Source organism: Bufo gargarizans, chromosome 1 (genome assembly GCF_014858855.1).
Source record: "Bufo gargarizans isolate SCDJY-AF-19 chromosome 1, ASM1485885v1, whole genome shotgun sequence".
In the NCBI taxonomy this organism is placed as follows: domain Eukaryota; kingdom Metazoa; phylum Chordata; class Amphibia; order Anura; family Bufonidae; genus Bufo; species Bufo gargarizans.
In genome coordinates, this window is record NC_058080.1 from 45,111,395 (window position 1) to 45,128,194 (window position 16,800).

Genomic DNA, 16,800 nt, shown 5'->3' on the forward strand with positions numbered 1-16,800 from the left:
CTGCCTCTGTACACCATACTGCCTCTGTACATCACACTGCCTCTTTACATCACGCTGCCTCTGTACACCATGCTGCCTCTGTACACCATACTGCCTCTGTACATCACACTGCCTCTGCACATCACACTGCCTCTGTACATCATACTGCCTCTGTACATCATACTGCCTCTGTACACCATGCTGCCTCTGTACATCATACTGCATCTCTACATAAGACTGCCTCTGTACATCACACTGCCTCTGTACACCACACTGCCTCTGTACACGACACTGCCTCTGTACACCACACTGCCTCTGTACACCAGACTGCCTCTGTACACCAGATTGCCTCTGTACATGACACTGCCTCTGTACATGACACTGCCTCTGTACATCACACTGCCTCTGTACACCACACTGCCTCTGTACACCACACTGCCTCTGTACACCATACTGCCTCTGTACATCACACTGCCTCTGTACATCACACTGCCTCTGTACACCACACTGCCTCTGTACACTATACTGCCTCTGTACACCATACTGCCTCTGTACACCACACTGCCTCTGTACACCATACTGCCTCTGTACATCACACTGCCTCTGTACATCACACTGCCTCTGTACACCACACTGCCTCTGTACACCATACTGCCTCTGTACACCACACTGCCTCTGTACACCATACTGCCTCTGTACATCACACTGCCTCTGTACATCACACTGCCTCTGTACACTATACTGCCTCTGTACACCATACTGCCTCTGTACACCATACTGCCTCTGTACATCACACTGCCTCTTTACATCATACTGCCTCTGTACACCATGCTGCCTCTGTACACCATACTGCCTCTGTAAATCACACTGCCTCTGTACACTATACTGCCTTGGTACACCATAATGCCCCTGTACACCATACTGCCTCTGTACATCATACTGCCTCTGTACACTATGCTGCCTCTGTACACCATACTGCCTCTGTACACTATACTGCCTCTGTACACCATACTGCCTCTGTACATCACACTGCCTCTGTACACTATACTGCCTCTGTACATCACACTGCCTCTGTACATCACACTGCCTCTGTACACCACACTGCCTCTGTACACTATACTGCCTCTGTACACCATACTGCCTCTGTACACCATACTGCCTCTGTACATCACACTGCCTCTTTACATCACGCTGCCTCTGTACACCATACTGCCTCTGTACATCACACTGCCTCTGCACATCACACTGCCTCTGTACATCATACTGCCTCTGTACATCATACTGCCTCTGTACATCATACTGCCTCTGTACACCATGCTGCCTCTGTACATCTTACTGCATCTCTACATAAGACTGCCTCTGTACATCACACTGCCTCTGTACACCACACTGCCTCTGTACACGACACTGCCTCTGTACACCACACTGCCTCTGTACACCAGACTGCCTCTGTACACCAGATTGCCTCTGTACATGACACTGCCTCTGTACATGACACTGCCTCTGTACATCACACTGCCTCTGTACACCACACTGCCTCTGTACACCATACTGCCTCTGTACATTACACTGCCTCTGTACACCATACTGCCTCTGTACATCAGACTGCCTCTGTACACCACAGTGCCTCTGTACACGACACTGCCTCTGTACACCATACTGCCTCTGTACACCACACTGCCTCTGTACACAAGACTGACCCTGTACACCATAAACGTATGATTCCATCTCACCTGGTTTGTTCCGCATGCCCTAAACTAAAAGGTAGGTCCTTAAAGCATTCAAAAGGAGAAAACGTTCCAGCACAACAATACAGTTGTGTTGAGTCTTTCTCTTTATTTCACGTGACAATAAACCATGATCCGTGAACAGATCCTTACACCATGAGGTAGTTGACACATTTTGGACAACTGTCCTTAGTCGTTACAAGAAAGAGAAAGACTCAACACAACTGTATTGTAGTGCTAGAACCTTTTCTTCTTTTAACCCTGTACACCAGACTGACCCTGTGCACCAGACTGACCCTGTATACTAGACTGACCCTGTACACCCGACTGACCCTGTGCACCAGACTGACCCTGTGCACCAGACTGACCCTGTGCACCAGACTGACCCTGTGCACCAGACTGACCCTGTATACTAGACTGACCCTGTATACTAGACTGACCCTGTACACCAGACTGACCCTGTACACCAGACTGACCCTGTACACCAGACTTACCCTGTGCACCAGACTGACCCTGTACACCAGACTGACCCTGTACACCAGACTGACCCTGTACACCAGACTGACCCTTTACACCAGACTGACCCTGTACACCAGACTGACCCTGTACATCAGACTGACCCTGTACACCAGAATGACCCTGTACACCAGACTGACCCTGTACACCAGACTGACCCTTTACACCAGACTGACCCTGTGCACCAGACTGACCCTGTACACCAGACTGACCCTGTACATCAGACTGACCCTGTACACCAGAATGACCCTGTACACCAGACTGACCCTGTACACCAGACTGACCCTGTGCACCAGACTGACCCTGTATACTAGACTGACCCTATACACCAGACTGACCCTGTACACCAGACTGACCCTGTACACCAGACTGACAAAGTACATCAGACTGACGCGGTACACCAGACTGACCCTGTGCACCAGACTGACCCTGTACACCAGACTGACCCTGTACATAAGACTGACCCTGTACACCAGACTGACCCTGTACACCAGACTGACCCTGTACACCAGACTTACCCTGTACATCAGACTGACCCTGTACACCAGACTGACCCTGTAGACCAGACTGACCCTGTACACCAGACTGACCCTGTAGACCAGACTGACCCTGTACACCAGACTGACCCTGTAGACCAGACTGACCCTGTACACCAGACTGACCCTGTGCACCAGACTGACCCTGTACACCAGACTGACCATGTACATCAGACTGACGCGGTACACCAGACTGACCCTGTACATAAGACTGACTCTGTACACCAGACTGACCCTGTATACCAGACTGACCCTGTACACCAGACTGACCCTGTACACCAGACTGACCCTGTACACCAGACTGCATCTATACCCCAAACTATACACAAGACTGTCTCTGTACTCCAGACTGTCTTGTGTATAACTAACTGCATCTGTACACCAGGATGTCTCCGTATACTAGTCTGTCTCTGTACACAAAGCTATATTTGTAAAAAAGACTGTGTGTACACCAGACTGCCTCTGTACACCAGATCACATTAAATCTGTACACAAGACTGCCTCCCCCTGTACACCAGGCTGTCTCAATACACTAGGCTGCCCCTGTACACCAGACTGCCTCTGTAGGCCAGACTGTCTCTGTACACCAGGCCATATCTGTACACCAGACTGCCCCTGTAAACTAGGCGGACACTGTACATCCAGATGCATCTATTCACAAAGCTGCCTCTGTACACCAGGCTACATCTTTAAACTAGGCTGCAAGTGCACACCAGGTTGTCCCTGTACATCAGGCTGTGTCTGTACACCAAACTACATCTCTACACCAGGCTGCACCAGTACACCAGCCTACATCTGTACACCAGGCTGCATCTGTACACCAGGCTGCATCTGTACACCAGGCTGCACCAGTACACCGGGCTGCACCAGTACACCAGCCTACATCTGTACACCAGGCTGCATCTGTACACCAGGCTGCACCAGTACACCAGCCTACATCTGTACACCAGGCTGCATCCGTACACCAGGCTGCATCTGTACACCAGGCTGCACCAGTACACCAGGCAGCATATATACACCAGGCTGCAACTGTACACCAGGCTGCATCTGTACACCAGGCTGCATCTGTACACCGGGCTGCATCTGTACACCAGGCTGCATCTGTACACCAGGCTGCATAAATACACCAGGCTGCACCAGTACACCAGGCTGCATCTGTACACCAGGCTGCATCTGTACACCAGGCTGCTTCTGTACACCAGGCTGCATATATACACCAGGCTGCAACTGTACACCAGGCTGCATATATACACCAAACTGCGCCAGTACACCAGGCTGCATCTGTACACCAGGCTGCACCAGTCCACCAGGCTGCACCAGTACACCAGGCTGCATCTGTACACCAGGCTGCATCTGTACACCAGGCTCCATCTGTACACCAGGCTGCACCAGTACACCAGGCTGCATCTGTACACCAGGCTGCACCAGTACACCAGGCTGCATCTGTACACCAGGCTGCACCAGTACACCAGGCTGCATCTGTACACCAGGCTGCACCTGTACACCAGGCTGCACCAGTACACCAGGCTGCATCTGTACACCAGGCTGCATCTGTACACCAGGCTGCACCAGTACACCAGGCTGCATCTGTACACCAGGCTGCATCCGTACACCAGGCTGCATCCGTACACCAGGCTGTATCTGTACACCAGGCTGCATCTGTACACCAGGCTGCATCTGTACACCAGGCTGCACCAGTACACCAGGCTGCATCTGTACACCAGGCTGCATCCGTACACCAGGCTGCATCCGTACACCAGGCTGCATCTGTACACCAGGCTGCATCTGTACACTAGGCTGCATAAATACACCAGGCTGCACCAGTACACCAGGCTGCATCTGTACACCAGGCTGCACCAGTACACCAGGCTGCATCTGTACACCAGGCTGCATCTGTACACCAGGCTGCAGCAGTACACCAGGCTGCATCTGTACACCAGGCTGCATCTATACACCAGGCTGTATCTGTACACCAGGCTGCATCTGTACACCAGGCTGCATCTGTACACCAGGCTGCACCAGTACACCAGGCTGCATCTGTACACCAGGCTGCATCTATACACCAGGCTGCATCTGTACACCAGGCTGCACCAGCACACCAGGCTGCATCTGTACACCAGGCTGCATAAATACACCAGGCTGCATCTGTACACCAGGCTGCACCAGTACACCAGGCTGCATCTGTACACCAGGCTGCATCTGTACACCAGGCTGCATCTATACACCAGGCTGCATCTGTACACCAGGCTGCACCTGTACACCAGGCTGCATAAATACACCAGGCTGCATCTGTACACCAGGCTGCACCAGTCCACCAGGCTGCACCAGTACACCAGGCTGCATCTGTACACCAGGCTGCATAAATACACCAGGCTGCACCAGTACACCAGGCTGCATCTGTACACCAGGCTGCACCAGTACACCAGGCTGCATCTGTACACCAGGCTGCATCTGTACACCAGGCTGCATAAATACACCAGGCTGCACCAGTACACCAAGCTGCATCTGTACACCAGGCTGCACCAGTACACCAGGCTGCATCTGTACACCAGGCTGCATCTGTACACCAGGCTGCAGCAGTACACCAGGCTGCACCAGTACACCAGGCTGCATCTGTACACCAGGCTGCACCAGTACACCAGGCTGCATCTGTACACCAGGCTGCATCTATACACCAGGCTGCATCTGTACACCAGGCTGCACCAGCACACCAGGCTGCATCTGTACACCAGGCTGCATAAATACACCAGGCTGCAGCAGTACACCAGGCTGCACCAGTACACCAGGCTGCACCAGTACACCAGGCTGCATCTGTACACCAGGCTGCATCTGTACACCAGGCTGCTTCTGTACACCAGGCTGCATATATACACCAGGCTGCAACTGTACACCAGGCTGCATATATACACCAAACTGCGCCAGTACACCAGGCTGCATCTGTACACCAGGCTGCACCAGTCCACCAGGCTGCACCAGTACACCAGGCTGCATCTGTACACCAGGCTGCATCTGTACACCAGGCTCCATCTGTACACCAGGCTGCACCAGTACACCAGGCTGCATCTGTGCACCAGTACACCAGGCTGCATCTGTACACCAGGCTGCACCTGTACACCAGGCTGCACCAGTACACCAGGCTGCATCTGTACACCAGGCTGCACCAGTACACCAGGCTGCATCTGTACACCAGGCTGCATCCGTACACCAGGCTGCATCCGTACACCAGGCTGTATCTGTACACCAGGCTGCATCTGTACACCAGGCTGCATCTGTACACCAGGCTGCACCAGTACACCAGGCTGCATCTGTACACCAGGCTGCATCCGTACACCAGGCTGCATCTGTACACCAGGCTGCATCTGTACACCAGGCTGCATCTGTACACCAGGCTGCATAAATACACCAGGCTGCACCAGTACACCAGGCTGCATCTGTACACCAGGCTGCACCAGTACACCAGGCTGCATCTGTACACCAGGCTGCATCTGTACACCAGGCTGCAGCAGTACACCAGGCTGCACCAGTACACCAGGCTGTATCTGTACACCAGGCTGCACCAGCACACCAGGCTGCATCTGTACACCAGGCTGCATAAATACACCAGGCTGCATCTGTACACCAGGCTGCACCAGTACACCAGGCTGCATCTGTACACCAGGCTGCATCTGTACACCAGGCTGCATCCGTACACCAGGCTGCATCTGTACACCAGGCTGCATCCGTACACCAGGCTGCATCTGTACACCAGGCTGCATCTGTACACCAGGCTGCATAAATACACCAGGCTCCATCTGTACACCAGGCTGCACCAGTACACCAGGCTGCATCTGTACACCAGGCTGCACCAGTACACCAGGCTGTACCAGTACACCAGGCTGCATCTGTACACCAGGCTGCACCAGCACACCAGGCTGCATCTGTACACCAGGCTGCATAAATACACCAGGCTGCATCTGTACACCAGGCTGCACCAGTACACCAGGCTGCATCTGTACACCAGGCTGCATCTGTACACCAGGCTGCATCCGTACACCAGGCTGCATCTGTACACCAGGCTGCATCTGTACACCAGGCTGCATCTGTACACCAGGCTGCATAAATACACCAGGCTCCATCTGTACACCAGGCTGCACCAGTACACCAGGCTGCATCTGTACACCAGGCTGCATCTGTACACCAGGCTGCATCCGTACACCAGGCTGCATCTGTACACCAGGCTGCATCTGTACACCAGGCTGCATCTGTACACCAGGCTGCATAAATACACCAGGCTCCATCTGTACACCAGGCTGCACCAGTACACCAGGCTGCATCTGTACACCAGGCTGCACCAGTACACCAGGCTGCATCTGTACACCAGGCTGCACCTGTACACCAGGCTGCACCAGTACACCAGGCTGCATCTGTACACCAGGCTGCACCAGTACACCAGGCTGCATCTGTACACCAGGCTGCATCCGTACACCAGGCTGCATCCGTACACCAGGCTGTATCTGTACACCAGGCTGCATCTGTACACCAGGCTGCATCTGTACACCAGGCTGCACCAGTACACCAGGCTACATCTGTACACCAGGCTGCACCAGTACACCAGGCTGCATCTGTACACCAGGCTGCATCTGTACACCAGGCTACAGCAGTACACCAGGCTGTACCAGTACACCAGGCTGCATCTGTACACCAGGCTGCACCAGTACACCAGGCTGCATCTGTACACCAGGCTGCATCTATACACCAGGCTGCATCTGTACACCAGGCTGCACCAGCACACCAGGCTGCATCTGTACACCAGGCTGCATAAATACACCAGGCTGCATCTGTACACCAGGCTGCACCAGTACACCAGGCTGCATCTGTACACCAGGCTGCATCTGTACACCAGGCTGCATCTATACACCAGGCTGCATCTGTACACCAGGCTGCACCTGTACACCAGGCTGCATCTGTACACCAGGCTGCAGCAGTACACCAGGCTGCACCAGCACACCAGGCTGCATCTGTACACCAGGCTGCATAAATACACCAGGCTGCATCTGTACACCAGGCTGCACCAGTACACCAGGCTGCATCTGTACACCAGGCTGCATCTGTACACCAGGCTGCATCTATACACCAGGCTGCATCTGTACACCAGGCTGCATCTGTACACCAGGCTGCATCTGTACACCAGGCTGCAGCAGTACACCAGGCTGCACCAGTCCACCAGGCTGCACCAGTACACCAGGCTGCATCTGTACACCAGGCTGCATAAATACACCAGGCTGCACCAGTACACCAGGCTGCATCTGTACACCAGGCTGCACCTGTACACCAGGCTGCATCTGTACACCAGGCTGCATAAATACACCAGGCTGCAGCAGTACACCAGGCTGCACCAGTACACCAGGCTGCATCTGTACACCAGGCTGCATCTGTACACCAGGCTGCATCTATACACCAGGCTGCATCTGTACACCAGGCTGCATCTGTACACCAGGCTGCATAAATACACCAGGCTGCAGCAGTACACCAGGCTGCACCAGTACACCAGCCTACATCTGTACACCAGGCTGCATCTGTTACACCAGGCTGCATCTGTACACCAGGCTGCATCTGTACACCAGGCTGCATAAATACACCAGGCTGCAGCAGTACACCAGGCTGCACCAGTACACCAGGCTGCATAAATACACCAGGCTGCATCTGTACACCAGGCTGCATCTGTACACCAGGCTGCATCTTTACACCAGGCTGCACCTGTACACCAGGCTGCACCTGTACACCAGGCTGCATAAATACACCAGGCTGCATCTGTACACCAGGCTGCATAAATACACCAGGCTGCAGCAGTACACCAGGCTGCACCAGTACACCAGGCTGCATCTGTACACCAGGCTGCATCTGTACACCAGGCTGCATCTATACACCAGGCTGCATAAATACACCAGGCTGCATCTGTACACCAGGCTGAATCTGTACAACAGGCTGCACCAGTACACCAAACTACATCTCTACACTAAACTACATCTCTACACCAGGCTCCATCTGTACATCAGGCTGCAGCAGTACACCAGGCTGCATCTGTACACCAGGCTGCACCAGTACACCAGGCTGCACCAGTACACCAGGCTGCATCTGTGCACCAGGCTGCATCCGTACACCAGGCTGCATCTGTACACCAGGCTGCATCTGTACACCAGGCTGCATCTGTACACCAGGCTGCATCTGTACACCAGGCTGCACCAGTACACCAAACTACATCTCTACACCAGGCTGCATCTGTACATCAGGCTGCAGCAGTACACCAGGCTGCATCTGTACACTAGGCTCCATCTGTACACCAGGCTGCACCAGTACACCAGGCTGCACCAGTACACCAGGCTGCATCTGTACACCAGGCTGCATCTATACACCAGTCTGCACCAGTACACCAAACTACATCTCTACACCAGGCTGCATCTGTACATCAGGCTGCAGCAGTACACCAGGCTGCATCTGTACACTAGGCTCCATCTGTACACCAGGCTGCACCAGTACACCAGGCTGCACCAGTACACCAGGCTGCATCTGTACACCAGGCTGCATCCGTACACCAGTCTGCATCTGTACACCAGGCTGCATCCGTACACCAGTCTGCATCTGTACACCAGGCTGCATCTGTACACCAGGCTGCATCTGTACACCAGGCTGCATCTGTACACCAGGCTGCATCTGTACACCAGGCTGCACCAGTACACCAGGCTGCATCTGTACACCAGGCTGCACCTGTACACCAGGCTGCATCTGTACACCAGGCTGCACATATATATATATATATATACATATATATATATATATATATATATATACTATGCCACCTCTTTAAAGCAGGCTGCATCTGTACACTAGGCTGCATCAACACACCAAGCTGCATTGCTGCATATGGCTGCCTCTGTGCTGTACTCCAGGCTGCATGTGTATACCAAACTGCCTCTGTACAGCAGGATGCTGGGCTGCCAAGTAACGGTATAATAATCTCCAGGTGCTGCATGCTGATCGTATACAGTATATACATAGTCTCTGATGTCCAATGCTCCAGCCAGGGACAGAAGCAGATCTAGATAGATTGTCTATCTCCTATCTATCTATCTCCTATCTATCTATCTATCTATCTCAAATCTATCTATCTATCTATCTATCTCCTATCTATCTATCTATCTATCTATCTCATATCTATCTATCTATCTCTCTCATATCTATCTATCTCATATCCATCTATCTATCTATCTATCTATCTATCTATCTATCTATCCCATATCTGTCTATCTATCTATCTATCTATCTATCTATCTATCTATCTATCCCATATCTGTCTATCTATCTATCTATCTATCTATCTATCCCATATCTATCTATCTATCTATCTATCACACACATGTATAATATACACGATCACACAGGACAGCACAGACACAACACCAGACAATGAGACAATAAAAGATACAAAAACACGAGAAGTAAATGGAGAAGACGTCTCGGCTCCTGTGCCAGGCTCTGCTATAAGGCAATGAGGGAAGAAGCTTAAAGTATTTTCCATTTCATCAGCAAGGAACATATATTACTTTACTGGTTCAGTAAAATGTTGGTTTAATGCCCACCCCTTTTCAATCTGCCCATGTCTGAGCGTCTCTGTGCAGGCGTACAATCATGACTAGCTTACACCACTCAGTGTGCCTCAGCCTGCGCTAGTAACATACTGCCTCAGCTGAAGGGAAGGAATCTCTGCTCTCTGCCTTTCTTAAGGATCAGCCTTCCCGAAAGAAAAAAAACAAGAAAAAAAAAAACAAGGCAAGAACCCCAGCAGAAGATGACCACGCTTAATAATTGACTTGGAAAGGAGAATTTTTGGAGGATTTCTTTATTTTTATTTTTTTTAATATTGTGGGGTTGTTTTCAGATGATGGACGTTAAGCAGCTCGCCAGATGTCGTGGTGGCTTCCTTATTAGCAAAGAGTTTGGAGTTCCTTCCAGAATGTCACAACAATCTTAACCGCAGGACAAAAAAGAAAAGGAGTCCATCCAGATCCTTGAAGGTCCTACAAGTCAGCTCGACAAGAAAATATAAAAAAAAAAAAAAAAAAAGAAAAGGTAACCGGACCCCCCGCTCCCCCCCTGCCCACCCCTCGCTCCCTTTCAGCTCATTGAGAACAAGCAAAGGGGGGCATTGTAAGGCTGCCAGCGTCCAAGAAGCTGAAAGCTACTGTATTACCAGCACAGAGGGGTCCTTTTAGAGCCGCATCTAATTAGCCAAAACACAAAGCAAGCGGCTGAATGGAGCTTGTCACTCTCTGGAAAAGAAGGGTGGGTAAGACACTTTTTTAATTCAATTCCATCTTTTGTGTCCCCCCCCTCCACCCTTTTCCATCAGCGTTTAACATGAAAAAGCCCGACTCACCTACCTATACGAATGAACTTTAAATGCTGCATGTTCCCGTCTGCTACCTGTCTCTCCGCTGCTGACCTATGACATGTATTCTATTCCAATATGATGTAGACATTGGCGACGATTTCAATGGACATTCTCGAGAAAATTTGGAAACGTATTTGCTAATGGATTTCCTTCTCATTGGTCTCTGTTTAAACTGGATGTTGAGAAAGCCCCCGGGGTTAATACTGTGCGCACTGGGCATATTTATTAAAATGCTTCCCCTGGTGAATAGCGGCTGTCCGCGCGTGTGTCGCTGCGAGGGCAGATTTTTGTACTGTGAATCCCAGAATGTCACCGAGCTGCCTGGCAACCTGTCGGGCGTGATGGGCTTGTCTCTGCGGTACAACAGCATCAGCGAGCTGCAAGACGGACAGTTCACGGGGTTAATGCAGCTCACGTGGCTCTATCTGGATCACAATCACATAGAAACAGTGGAAGTCAATGCCTTTCAAAAACTGCGTCGAGTCAAAGAACTCACACTCAGCGCCAATAAAATAACCCATCTGGCCAACCACACGTTCCGACCGTTGCCCAACTTACGCAGTTTGGACCTATCCTACAATAACATACAAGCCTTGGCACCGGATCTTTTCCATGGTCTACGCAAACTGTCGAGCCTACAGCTGCGTTACAATGCCATCAAGTTTGTGCCAGTGAGGATCTTTCAGGACTGTCGCAGTCTGGAGTTCCTAGACTTGGGATACAATCAGTTGAAGAGCTTGGCCCGTAACTCTTTCGCAGGTTTGTTTAAACTTGCCGAGCTTCACCTGGAGCACAATGACTTGGTCAAGGTGAATTTAGCTCATTTTCCAAGACTCCTCTCTTTACATTCTCTCTTCATGAGGAAGAATAAAGTGACTATAGTAGTTAACTCCTTGGACTGGGTGTGGAAACTAACAAACATGGATCTCTCTGGCAACGAGATTGAGTACATCGAACCTCATGTTTTTGAAAGTGTACCTCATCTTGAATCCCTACTCCTAGACTCCAACCGCCTCACCTACGTTGACCCTAGAATCCTCAACTCTTGGAAATCTCTTACCAGCCTCACCCTGGCTGGGAACAGCTGGGACTGTGGACGTAATGTGTGTGCCTTGGCCTCCTGGCTGAGCAACTTCAAGGGTAGGTACGATGGCAACATGCTGTGTACCACCCCGGAGTATGCACAAGGAGAGGATGTTCAGGATGCTGTCTATGCTTTCCACCTGTGTGAGGACCCATCAGATCCAACCAGTGCTAATGCCATTTATACAGCTTTCAACAACAGTGACAAAAACGCCTACAACAGTGCCACCGTCACCACCATCACCTATGATGTACAGGATACAGAAGGGGAAAAGACTACAGACAACCTGATGGCCACCATGCCCAGCGAGCACCCCGAGAACACTGTCCAAATTCCTAAGGTGGTGACGGGGACTATGGCGTTGATTTTCTCCTTCCTCATTGTGGTTTTGATGTTGTACGTTTCTTGGAAGTGTTTTCCGGCCAGCCTCAGACAGTTGAGGCAGTGCTTTGTGACACAACGCAGGAAGCAAAAGCAAAAACAGACTATGCATCAAATGGCTGCAATGTCTGCCCAGGAATACTATGCTTGATTACAAACCCAACCACATTGAGGGAGCTTTGGTAATCATTAATGAATATGGTTCTTGTTCCTGTCACCAGCAACCCGCCCGGGAGTGCGAGGTGTGATCTTACCTTACAATGGAATAATAAGGAAACATTGTGCAACCAAATAACAATGGCAGATAGACAACAAGCTGGAGGGATCTTCTTTGTCCGATAAGCTCCCTGACTTGGCACCGGGAGGGGATCTACTGGAAAGACTTGACATTTTAGCTTTATTGTGTCTTAAAACCTTTCAGGACAGTGAGATGTTAAGCAACAAACACACACACACAAACACAAAAAATATTCTGATGGTACGAAGATTTGTCTATATTCAGAAGAGTGTAAAAAGAGGTACCACCTTGATTTCTTTTTTTGTAAACTACCATGTTTAAAAAAAAAAGATGGAAAAAATAAAATAGCATTTACAATATTGCAGAGTGGTGTCCTACTAAATCAATGTCAGAGCAGAGAGAGACCTCACCCCCTCCCACTACATCTGCAGTTGTTGGTGCTCCAGCAAAATTAAACAGCCTTGATTTAGCCATAGATGGATCGATGCTTGATAGCCCTTAATGGCTCGATTGTATATTACATCCAGTGCAGCCGGTCATGTCAGCACTGCAGATCTGGAAGCCTCCTCAGATGCCTAAGCCAGGGTCTCGGAAGCATCCAGTTCACCTGTTGAGGTGCTTCGTGTGGGTTAAATGTATGCAGCAAAAAAATTCTAGGTAGCTGTTCCATCTTTCGTGAAAGTGGTGGGTTTTGCCTATTCTTGAAAGTGTTTAGACCTGAAAAAAAATACGAATTCAGCTCTGATATCTACGAGTTTGTCAACTGTGTTGGGTTAAGGCTTTGATGGTGCAATGGACTTGACTGTCCAAGCTCAAATTTGTTTGCAGTGGCTGGAATTGTGAACCTACTGTAGACAATGGTAAGACTCTACATCTTGGTTCCTTTAGCGTGTGAGGTGAATAAGGGAGAACATCTTGTAGCCAAGGCTAAGGTGTTCTTTGCATCAGATCCATCAATGGCTGTATAGACAACATTTATTAGGTCTATTATATAGAGCAGATGTTGCTGGCTGTGAGGGTAAATTTAGCTCTCATTGCATTTTTATGACTTTTTAATTGTATTAGAGACTTTACAATGCTGGGAGTAGTAGTGGCTCATGTTTCTTATGTTAACAGAGGCAATGGAAAACTGTTAAAGGCTAAATCCAATGCACTTTAAAGGGCTACCTATTGATATGTAACCCCCCCCCACCCCCCGCCCTCCCAGGCACCGACACCTATTATATACATGCAAAGCTGCAAGGATGAACATCGCCCTTTAATTTCTATGTTTCTATGGCAACTGAATCAAGTCCAACTATAACATAAAAAGGATTTGATGCTATCAGTATTATTTTCATTTACCAAAACAAATGTCCGCGGTGGTTGATTTCCCCAGACGTATTCAGCATGCAAATTAATGGGAAGAAATAACCCCCCCGGTCAGGGAAAAAAAACGTATTCCGTTCACTAAGAGGACGGTGTGGTGCGGTTTATAAAGCAATCTGTTGCAGGGAGGGAGGGGTTAACGTGTCACATGCACAGCGGTGGCTCTGTATGTTTCGGTGACCCATGACTCGAAGGGGTTAATCCGCCCCCCGCTCGATTTCACATCTACCAGTAGGCACCAGGCGTTTGCCCAGAGTCTCTACAGAATAGAATAGTCACCAATTCTACGAATAGAGGAAAAGAAAGGAGACTTTTTTTTAATGATTATAAAAATGTTTAAATTTTTTTTTTTATATGAAGAAGCTGCAAATGTGAGGGTTGTTTTTTTTAGGGTTGGAAGACACAGTTTTCATTGGTTCTATTAAGGTATAAAGGGTTAATGAAATGTCGTCGTCCCCAATAACCAATACATGTAATGGGTGCAATGTATCTGTCGTCCCCCCCACAGAGGAGCTGCAGGAAAAAACTGTTACTGGTTCTAATAGGTGGTCGGGGGGGGGGGGGATGGGGCCATCAGAGGGGCCCTCTGTAATCAGCTGTTGTCTAGGCAACTTAGAATGAAAGCTGAGGCTCATCAACCCCCTAATGTGGTCTGAAGATGGCAAAGGTGCTGACCCTGGTACTGAGGATCTGTGGAGATAGATAGATAGATAGATAGATAGATAGATAGATTAGATAGATAGCTAGATAGATAGATATGAGATTAGAGATAGATAGATAGATAGATAGATAGATAGATAGATAGATAGATATGAGATAGATAGATAGATAGATAGATAGATAGATAGATTAGAAATAGATAGATAGAAAGATAGATAGATATTGGATAGATAGATAGATAGATAGATAGATAGATAGATAGATAGAATTACTGCCTGCTATAGACTGAATAAAGCCTGATATGCCAGAGTCTTATATCCCCATGTGTTCCCATCCCACTAAACTACCCCATACCCCCCTCTCCCTCCCCCCAATTATTTGAATTAGAATTGATATGAAATAGATAGATAATATATTTATTAACTGTATTTCAAAGCCATTGAGGGACTGCGAGTCTCATCAGGACCGGTCAGTCCCAGGATGTGAGGATTACTATGGGCGCAGCGCCATCTACAGAGCTCCGCCGTATCACCAGCAGGATGATGAGGCTGTGCCCCCCTCCTCCTCTCCTCCTCCCTGAACTCAGGCACAATCCATTACCTTAATGAGTAACAACATAAAAGAAAATTCTGTAAAATTGTAACATTGTTGCCGCTGACAGATCCTGAGACAAAGTAACGGGAGAACTACCTGGACAATACTCAGGAGAGGAGCCTGTCTGACGGAAAGGTCCTCCAGTGTCCTTGTGAGTGGGGGTCAGTTCCCTCAGTATGGGTCCTCACCAGCACGGGGATTTTGGTGTAAGATGTTTGGGGTCTTGTGACAGGAGCGTAGTTATTAATGGTCCCTCTGGGAAGGTGGCAGCTATGTTATAAGAAATGCCCCTACAAGGGTGATGCCTCAGGAACCCCCCACCAGTGACCCCACCACCCGGGAGACAAGAATGATTAGGACCGACACTCACATTAAAAGACGATTCACTTGTAGAATATTTAGTTTTATCTTTGAAATAATCCCGATGGAGCTGATCTGTCTGCTGCACCGTTATGTACAGAGAATGTATAATACATGTGCGAGGGCAACTAGCAGACGGATACTTCCATATTACATCTATGATAAATAGACAGATATGAGATAGATAGATAGAGAGATAGATAAAGAGATAGATAGATAGATAGATATGAGATAGATAGATAGATAGATAGATAGATAGATAATAATAGATAGATAGATAGATAGATAGATAGATAGATAGATAGATAAATATGAAACAGATGGATATTAGATAAATAGATAATAGATAGTCCTGCCAATAAAGCATTGATAGATATATAGATTGATAGATATGAGATAGATAGATATTAGATAGATAGAGAGATATGGATAGATAGATAGATAGATAGTAGTAGATAGATAGATAGGAGATAGATAGATATGAGATAGAGAGATAGATAGATAGATAGATAGATAGGAGATAGATAGATAGATAGATAGATAGATAGGAGATAGATAGATAGGAGATAGATAATAGATAGATAGATAGATAGATAGATAGATAGATATGAGATAGAGAGATAGATAGATAGATAGATAGATAGATAGATAGATAGATCAGATAGATAGATAAATAGATAGATAGATAGATCAGATAGATAACAGACAGATAAATATAGAGGTTGGAATAGGGTAAAACCAATGGACCTGATGTGTCCGCAGTCTTTCGCTGTGTACGTATACAGAATATATATTGGTGTGTCTACTGTATGCAAACAGAAAAGAGATTCAGGGGTGAATACAAGATGGACAGATGTGAAATACATGGATATTAGATAAATAGATAATAGCTAATATAATATGAGTAGATAGGTATTTTTTCTTGGTCA

The 16,800-nt window shown here is 48.6% G+C and overlaps 2 protein-coding genes across 7 annotated transcripts in view; one reads left to right on the forward strand and one right to left on the reverse strand.

The window, feature by feature from the left end:
- The window catches only part of CTNNA2 (catenin alpha 2), a 1,975,930-nt gene that overhangs the window by 812,294 nt on the left and 1,146,836 nt on the right, over positions 1-16,800 (reverse strand). The window lies entirely within an intron of this gene.
- LOC122939249 (leucine-rich repeat transmembrane neuronal protein 1-like) lies at positions 10,842-12,802 on the forward strand. The gene has a single exon (XM_044295293.1). It carries the CDS (start codon positions 11,240-11,242, stop codon positions 12,800-12,802), a length of 1,563 nt encoding a protein of 520 aa, XP_044151228.1. The 5' UTR covers positions 10,842-11,239.